Source organism: Centropristis striata, chromosome 9 (assembly GCF_030273125.1).
Source record: "Centropristis striata isolate RG_2023a ecotype Rhode Island chromosome 9, C.striata_1.0, whole genome shotgun sequence".
NCBI lineage: Eukaryota > Metazoa > Chordata > Actinopteri > Perciformes > Serranidae > Centropristis > Centropristis striata.
In genome coordinates, this window is record NC_081525.1 from 39,888,318 (window position 1) to 39,898,179 (window position 9,862).

The 9,862-nt window shown below is 36.8% G+C and overlaps 1 protein-coding gene across 1 annotated transcript in view; it reads left to right on the forward strand.

Moving 5' to 3' along the window:
• LOC131977205 (disabled homolog 2-like) overlaps positions 1-6,991 on the forward strand; it is a 19,169-nt gene extending 12,178 nt beyond the window's left edge. Inside the window, exons 4-9 of the mRNA XM_059340405.1 lie at positions 288-419; positions 1,007-1,093; positions 1,198-1,245; positions 2,083-2,145; positions 2,547-2,643; positions 6,539-6,991. Of these exons, the coding sequence (XP_059196388.1) occupies positions 288-419; positions 1,007-1,093; positions 1,198-1,245; positions 2,083-2,145; positions 2,547-2,643; positions 6,539-6,933 (822 nt within the window). The 3' untranslated portion in view covers positions 6,934-6,991. The remainder of the gene's footprint in view (positions 1-287; positions 420-1,006; positions 1,094-1,197; positions 1,246-2,082; positions 2,146-2,546; positions 2,644-6,538) is intronic.
• Positions 6,992-9,862: the final 2,871 nt, after the last annotated feature.

A 9,862-nucleotide genomic window follows, 5' to 3' on the forward strand; every position in this document is an offset into this window, starting at 1 on the left:
TGTCACTATCTAATAAAGCAGTAAAATGCCCAAAAATAGCTGTAGTGCTTGCTTTAAGGCCAAAACCCACCAGTCAGGTTCATGGTGAGGAACCAAGATTCAGGAAACTCCGAAGCCAAACAGAAACGGCCAAAATAACTTTTATTTGGCTACATTTTAAGGTTCCCTATTTTTTTTGCAGTATTTGTAGTTTTCTGTTCCCCCATTAGTTTGTTCTTATTGCTGAGTGTTGGTACAGTGGTTAGATTTCACTTAACTAAAACTTTTCTTTCTAACCTGCTTTTCAGGCAGTTCTTCATGACCATGACAGGAGCCGGATCAGCTCCTGGACCAGAGACCAGTCCGACCCCAGAGCTCTGGCCTACGTCTACCAGCTGCAGGACGCCTACTGCCTCTTCTACATCAAGACGGCAAACCTGGTGACAACACACGCCACACACTCAAAAAAAGAACCAACATGGTCTTACAGGAATCCGTGGAATAGCCACGGAAACGCTCAAATTTCCGTGAAACTGACACGGATTTCGCTACAATGCAAGTTAATGCCAGTCATATCCCGTGGCTATTCCAACATACAAAGTGATTATGTACATTCACTGAGTGAATATTTAGAAAATAAAACATATATTTCTCGCTAGAAATGTGATCAAAATCCATTTTTATGCAGAAACTAAGTCAAAATATAGATTTTTCACTAAAAATGAGAGAACTGTCCGCCATGTTTTTTGTTCTGACCGCCGGGACCTTGAAAGTCACGTGACTTGGAACAAACCAATAGCCACGGGATATGACTTGCATTGTAGCGAAATCCGTGTCAGTTTCACGGAAATTTGAGCGATTCCGTGGCTGTTCCACGGATTTCTGTGAGACCAGGTTGGGAAGAATAGTTGTCACCATGGTGACAACTAATGGGGATCCAATAAACAATAAACAATAAACACACGCTGCTCCAGGCTGAAGTGACTGTGTTTGGTTCTCAGTGTGACGTTTTATCTCTGCTCATCAGGCGGATCCGGTCCTGGTCGACATCAGGGACGTTTGCCAGATTGTGGACCAGGAGACGCCACAAGAACCTGCAGAGGCTCCGGCACCAGTCAGAGAAGTGTTTATTAGTGGAGGATTCCTTTGGTGTATGTGGGTTTTTGTCTTCTTCAAGACTGTGTTCAATTCTGTTTGTTTGTTTGTTTGTTTCTACAGACCAGTTCCTTACTGCTGGTAAATGACAGTCCGGCCGCTTCAGTTGAGGTAAAGCAAGGAAATAAAAAGTTTAATATTATCTGTTGAACAAACCACAAATATTTTCTTTAAAATATCCGGTAACGCTTTATATTAAGGTCCTTGTAATAACCATTAATTAACAAGTAATAAGGCCCTTGTAAGTCCTTACAAGATGCTTATTAACATTATTCTGTATTTATAATCTTATATAAGTGTTAATAATGGCATTACAAACACCCATGACCCACCCATTATGTCTTTGCCATGCCTTTATTAATCTTATTTTGTTTGCTTATTGATATTAAAATATACTTTATTGCTCATCTATTATAAGTTAACTATAAGTTAACTATGCTTTTTGCAACTACCGGATCTAAAACGAGAACAATGCCTTATTACTTGTTATCTAATGGTTATTAAGGACCTTATTATAAAGTGTTACCAAATATATTTCATGTATTTTTCTTCAGTATGGTGAAGGTCACATGTTCAAACAAAAGTTTAGAGTGTAAATACGAGCTAGCCTAGCTATGGATGGATCACAGACAGCTCATTATACTTCCCACCACAACTGATGACCCACAAACTATCATAGTGCTCTCCTAACAATGTAGACATACTAACCATAATGCACCATATCCACACTACATGTAGGCTACATAAAACAGCCCTCATCTTAGAGTGTCAATCAAAACACAGGAAGTAAGAATGAATAACTTTCACTCTTAAATGTATAAATATATATAAACGCAATAACATGCAGCACAACAAAGCAGGAAAATATGGAAGAACACACAAGGTCAAGGTCACGTTTATTTCTAGAGCACTAAGAGCACCTAAACCTAAACTGAATATTATTTTCAGGGAGCAGCTTTGGAGGATTTATTCAGTCCACGGCAGGACTCTTCATCAGGACAATCAAACCAGGTACAATAATAAAAATAAACACAATATGACACATGCAAATGTTCAAATCCATTCTGCCCTACAAAGCAAAAAGGCAGTAACTGCATTTTTGGTTAAAAAAAAATGAGTTATTATCATTTTCATGCCTTTCAAGGCATCCTTTGTTATGTGACAAAACATCTTATCCCAAATGTGTCGTTATGGAGAAAAATGGTAGTCGTTTGTACAGAAACTAAACGGCTGGATTACAGGATAACTTTAAAGTCATTTCTCTCAGTTCTGCACTCTGTGTAGTTACTGCCTTTTTGCTTTGTAGGGCAGCATTGTCTTAGTGTAGTTGCAGTCAGAACAAAAAAATTAATAAGAGATAATGAGATGTTCAGAAGTATTCTGCTGTTTTCAAACACTGTTTCTGTCTTCAGGCCTCTTCCACTAATGAGTTGATGGAAGTTTTCTCCGTCCAGATGGAGGCGCCGCTGACGCCCAATCACATCCAGAGCTCCAGCACCAGTCAGCCAGGTTAGTTTATTTATACAGCATATTATATATATATATATTATATATGGTCCGTTGGTATATTAACTGAAACATTGAATGTGTAGAGCTGGTCTGGGGCAGCACACAGCCTGAGAGGAGGCCAAATAATCTCTTTCTTTCTTGCACGGTCTCTCCTGATTTTTAGTTTTTCATACACAGAAGAAATGAAATACTGTTTCTCCCAAGCTCCAATCAGTGCCTTAAAACAGTAGTTCTCAACCTTTTTGAGTCGCGACCCCCAGTTTAACATGCATGTTGTCCGTGACCCCCGCTCACTGAACACAATCTCACAGTTCAGATCAGACAAACTCAGTTGATACGACAAATTTTGGACAAATAATGAAGCAGACAACAACTAAAACATCTCTCTGACCAGAATGACTAAAAATTACATAAAATTAAGCAAAAAAGGACTCATATTGACCACAAAATGACAACGAATGACCACAAAAAGACACAAATTGACCAAAAAAGACACAAAATGACCAAAAAAAGGAGACAAAATGACCAAAAATGACACAAATTGACCACAAAATTATAAAAAAAAAGGAGACAAAATGACCAAAAATGACACAAATTGACCACAAAATTATCAAAAAAGACAAAATGACCAATAAAAAAAACCAAAATGACCAAAAAGACTTAAACACATGAACACTTTAACACAGTGGAGACAGAGCTGACTTCTAAAATGATTTGGCGACCCCCAGAAATCATCTCGTGACCCCAATTGGGGTCCCGACCCCCAGGTTGAGAACAGCTGCCTTAAAAGACAGTAATACATATTTAAAATTGTCCATCCCTAAAACAAAAATATATAAACTTAAAAACATTCCAGACACTCAGTTTAGTAGCAGAACGGACACATTAAAAACACAAGAAAAAGTGAAGTTAGTACCTTTGTGTGTTCTTTCTTCCAAATGTTGCTTCTTTTTTAAAATTCAAAGCCTATTCATCATATAATGCAGTATTTCTCAACCTTTTTGAGTCGCGACCCCCAATTTAACATGTGTGTTGTCCGTGACCCCCGCTCACTGAACACAATCTCACACGCACAGTTCAGATCACCCAAAAAAGAAACAAAATGACCTAAAAAAGGAAAAAAAATGATCAAAAAAGACACAAAATGAGCAAAGAAAAGACACAAATTGACCAAAAAAGACACAAAATGACCAAAAAAAGACACAAAATGACTAAAAAAAGACACAAAATGTCCAAAAAAAGAAACAAAATGACCAAAAAAGACACAAAATGACCAAAAAAAGACACAAAATGACCCAAAAAACCCCACAATGACCAAAAAGACTAAAACACATGAACACTTTAACACAGTGGAGACAGAGCTGACTTACAAAATGATTTGGCGACCCCCAGAAATCATCTTGCGACCCCAATTGGGGTCCCGAGCCCAAGGTTGAGAATAGCTGATATAATGAACCGCCAACAAAGTGCATTTCACACAAAATAGAGCCATTAGACATCAAATTCATTAGATATAATTCATGTGGCCAACATTGTAGAATTAGCAGAGGTGTTTCTGACCATTTCAGATCTTTCTGTATTATAAACTCTACTCAGATTGACAAAATGTCATATAAAGTAAATTTGACGTCATGAGCTAAACTCAAAAGATCGGCCGCTTTACCAGACAGAATAAATAAATCTGGAGTCCCAGACTGATTCCCTGCAGCTGTCGGGCTGATGCTCTTTAACTGACCTCTGACCTCTGACCTCTGACCTGGAGAGAAATACAGCCTTAATGTACATTTTATGTTCCCATGATCTCCCTTTTCATGCTTTACGCTGATAGGGAATAACATAATTCCCATGGAGCAGCTGATAAAGATCCAGACTCTAAGATGATATATAATATGTCAGAGGCATGTGTTTAATAAATAGTCTGTTCCCACACTGAAAGGATTATCAACCTTCCTTAACCCCTTTATCAGGCGAAGAACTATATTTGGTAACTTCAGTGGATATCAAAATGGGGTAGAGAAAAAAGTTGCAAGTTTACTAGATTAAAGGCAAATCTACAAGAAAAAAAGTCGCAGATTTAAGAGATTTAAAGTGGTGAATCTGCGAGAAAAAAAGTTGCTTTTTTCCCACTTCTTTCTCATAAATCTGTGACTTTTTCCACGCAGATTTGTCACTTTAAATCTCTTAAATCTGCAACTTTTTTCTTGTAGATCTGCCACTTTAATCTAGTAAATTTGCAACTTTTTTCTCGAAATATTTTTATTTTAGATATCCGCTGAAGTTACCAAATACGGTTCTTCGTCTGATAAAGGGTTAAGAGGAAAAATTATTTAAAAAAGAATCACCATGTATGGAATTGCAGTGAATTTTTTCAACTTTAAATGTATTTTTTTGTCTCCAGAGTGTGTTAATGTGTGAGTAGGCAGCAGGGCCATATAGTTGAGCTTTGTTTTGTTACTTGTTTTGTTCATTAAATTAGAATATCAAAGAAAAGTTTATTTATGTCAGTAATTCAATTCAAAAAGTGGAAATAACACATTATATAGATTCATTACAGACAGAATGAAAAATTTCATGTCTTAATTTATTTAATTTCTTCTAATTATAATGATTATGGCATACGACTAATCTTAAAAAGTATGTTTAATATGTAAATGTTGGCCTCTGAAAAGTATGTCATCTATATGACTCAATAGTTGGTGGGGCTGTTTGACTTAAACTACTGGAAATGGACTTTTCCATCATATTCTAATGTATTGAGATGCTCCTGTAGAGTGAAATGGGGAGACAAGCTCTTAGTTGGTGAGTCTCATCTACTAATCGTTCGTTTTGGTCCGAGTCAATAAAGATTCCTTTCCAGGAGCGTCCCTCTCTACCTTTAAAAACCTCCTGAAGACCTTCAGAGAGCATCTTCTCTCCTAGACCACACCATAATTCTACTCCTCAAAGAATCATCACTAGACCTTATTGATGCACTAACAGCTCGTATTGTACTAAACCTTCATTGTTTGTTTTTACTCTTCCTGTAAGTCGCTTTGGATAAAAGCGTCTGCTAAATCAGTAGTTCTCAACCTTTTTGAGTCGCGACCCCCAATTTAACATGCATGTTGTCCGTGACCCCCGCTCACTGAACACAATCTCACACACACAGTTCAGATCACCCAAAAAAGAAACAAAATGACCACAAAAACACACAAAATGACTAAAAAAAGACACAAAATGACCAAAAAAAGACACAAATTGACCAAAAAATACACAAAATAACCAAAAAATACACCAAATGACTAAAAAAAGACACAAAGTGATCAAAAATAGACACAAAATGACCAAGAAAGACACAAAATGACCAAAAAAAGACACAAAATGACAAAAAAAAGACACAAAATGACAAAAAAGACACAAAATGACCAAAAAAAGACACAAAATTAACAAAAAAATGACACAAAATGACCAAAAAAGGCACAAAATAACAAAAAAATTAACAAAAAAGGCACAAATTGACCACAAAATGATTAAAAAAGGCACAAAATTACCAACAAAAGGACACAAAATGACCAAAAAAGACACAAAATGATAAAAAAAGACACAAATTGACCAAAAAAAGGAAACAAAATTACCAAAAAAAAGACACAAAATTACCAAAAAAAGACACAAAATTACCAAAAAGACCAAAACACATGAACACTTTAACACAGTGGAGACAGAGCTGACTTCCAAAATGATTTGGCGACCCCCAGAAATCATCTCGCAACCCCAATTGGGGTCCCGACCCCAAGGTTGAGAATAGCTGTGCTTAATGACTAAATGTAAATGTAAATCTTTTCTGCTCATCAATCACTTCATAGTTCTTCTTCTTCTACTTGTAAAGCTCTCCATGGTTCTTCTTCTTGTCCCTCAGAGTCTCCTCAGCAGACGCTCTCCACCTCTCAGATCCTCTCCATGTTCTCCTCTCAGCCAGGAGGAGGTTCTCCGTACGCCTCCCCCCCGTACTCCCCCACCACCCTGCCCTGGGGCCAGCAGGGGCTTCTGGGTAACCAGTGGGCGGGTCAGGCCACGGCGCCATGGCCCACAATGCCCGGCGGCATGGCAGCATGGCCGCCAGCAGCAGGCATGGCAGCGCCCCCTGCTGGAGGCCAGATCCAGGCTCCGGGAGTGATGATGGGAGGAAACATGGCCGCTCCACCCGCTGCCGTCGGCGCCGCCGCCCCTTTAAACTCCTTCTCCGCCCCCGCTGGAGGAGCAGGACTCCTGCAGGAGGCGTCCAGCAGCTTGGACCAGAACCTCCTCCTGTGATGAACTGGTCAGACTGGGAAGGTTGTTACCACATTAAAAATATCGGTAACACTTTACAATAACCAACTAAATAATGTTTATAGATGGTTTATAAACCAATTATTAACATTTACAAAGTGCTATACATATTTAATCTTAAAAAAATGTCTTAAAGGTATATGAATAATTTCAAAAATCATTAACATACTTAATATGGTGTTAAAAATTTTAAAAATGAGTGCAACTAAAACTATTAATAAACTATTAATTATAATTGAATTGTTTGTTAATGGTAAAGTAACTATAAACTTACATTAATTTACCATCGATTTGCCATTTATAAATGATTTAGTGAGTTAAACATTAATAAAGTATGTATTTACCATTCTAAATTACCTATATATGGTTTATAAATGATGATTAAACATTAACAAACTATCTGTTTACCATTTATAAATGATGGTTATTGTAAAGTGTTACCTAAATATCTGCTCATGGAGAACCACACACATTAATTACAGTTTAATTTAATTCTTTATTTTATTTGCACGTATGATCTTATATTTGTGTTTCTATTTAAGAAAACTGGAAGATTAAAACAATGTTTGATAATACAAAATGTCCATTGAAATCACAAAGTAATATTAATATAGATGTCAGAAATTGAGACCAATTAAAAAAAGACTGATATAAAATATATAATACAGTGTGTTCTGTTTTATGATTTTCATCTAAACTTGAAATTACATTTCCTTTCTTTTATTTGGTTTCTACAAATTATTTTACTTCTTCTGTTTAAAATTAACTGAAATTTGCTGTCTTCTTTGAAACAAACAACTTTTAAACTGTTTTTGGGTTATTTTGTCTGGTGACGAGGTGATGTGATGTTAAAAGCTAGTTCACCTTAAAGCAGGTACACTGCAAAAAAATAAAAGTTAGGTGAACTCAAAATTTCAAGGCAACAAACTTCGATAAAATTTTAAGTTGGACAATTAAACAAAATATTTTAAGTTTTGTTTTTTAGTTTGCTCAACTCAGATTTTTGTACACATTTTTTTTGGTACACATTTTTTACATTGTAATAACTTTTAATCCTTACTTCTGCTAACTTCTGCAATGTGCTGAATTGGCACGATTGTAACGCCGCTATGAAATGTCAGCTAATGTTGCGACCACAATTTTGAGTTAGCATTGATACGCTAATGGCTACTCTTGTAGCTGTAACAAGCAGCGCCGCTAGCATCAGTTAGCCGCCAGCATCAGTTAGCCGCTAGCATCAGTTAGCCGCTAGCTTTCGCTAATTTCACCGCTTTCCTGCATTTCCCAACAAAGAAATAAGAGTTATCAGAACTATTGTCCCTTGTTGTGAACCCCAACTTAAAGATATAAGTAACAACAACTCACCAACTTGTTTTTGAGCAGACAACTGGCTTCCTTTGGTGTGCTAACTTACATTATTGCCCTAAATGTCCTAAATAATTTATATTTCCAAGTTTTACCAACTTAAATCACTGTTTTAGGCCAAAAAATACAAGTTGGCTTTTTTGCACTGTGGTAGGGGGAAAGGGATGTCGCCAACCAATCAGGACTTTATCCCGGTGTTCCAGATACCAGGAGGTCTTGTTGTGTATGTAAAATTGGTTTTAAACAGTGTTTATAGTCACATGTCTCAGAACCATTCATATTCAACATATTTGTGGTAAAAAAAAATGTTAAATACAATATATCTGTGATTGGCAGAAATGTAAAAAACCAACATTTATTTTGGCAACTGGATTGGAATACCCATTACAGCAGTGGTGGAAGAAGTTTTCAGAAACACGTTTCCAGAAACTGCTTCACTGTGAATGCCCTCTCAGATCTCTGGACGTTTTTCCTTATTTACAAAAAACGCTGACCTTTTATGAAGAAATGAAACAAGCTAATGTTTCTCTCTGCTGTCAGTCTCTGTGTTGCCCACGCTGAATTTCAGAGCATTTCCTCATTTGCACAGTAAGTTGAGTGACACAGGTCTGTACAGTAACACCAGCCTCGACACTTAATCACAGCTGGACATGGAGCTCTTTACCCATCATTAAACCACCACCAAGGCAAAAAATGGTAAGAAATTCTTCTTTATATGATATTTAGAAAGTGTTGTTGTTGTTGTTTTCACTAGAGTGAGTATATAAAGAGTGATTCCAGCTCCTCCACTATCAGCAGCAGCGTTCACACTTTAATTCTGGACATTTCCTCTGAAGCATCAGCGCGGCTATGAATAACCCTGAGACTGTTGTAGATAACCATCGACTGATTTATCCTTCCACCTGTGATAAAAAACCTCACTTTATTTCTGTCATTGTCATTCATTCACCTTTAAAACCTTCAGTCTGCTTAACAATCAGTTATTCTCGTCAGCAATTACATCATTTTCACAGGAGAAGGGGAAGTTAGGTTGTGAAAAAAAGAACTGTTCAAGCTGATGAAAGAAAGCTTTATTACACACACACACACACACACACACAGCTATCAGCGGTTAATGATTCACAGTGTGCTGCTGGCTTTACTTCTACTTTTACATCTCACTAATTTCTCTTAAATGACGCACGTTGATTGCATTGAAAGTCTTTTTTTCTCACGCAGAAAAAGGACAATTATGGTTCTTTAAAAGGTGAAGGGCAGGTTTCTCTCCATATAAAGATCATCATGACTCTGCTGAAACCAGACTAGTAAAAAGTGTCATTTTTGCAGCTCTTAATCACTCCAACAATTACATAAATTACATCAAATGTCTGCTTTCTGTGGCACAAACTGGCCTGTACCCTAACATGTGATATTCATAACTGGATATCACATTTAAGGCAGGTTACTTCAACACAAAATGTTTTATAGATGATCAAAAAAGCTCAACAGAAGACATTAATAATGCAAAAATGTGGGCTTTCACACACCAGAAAACATTTTAACAATA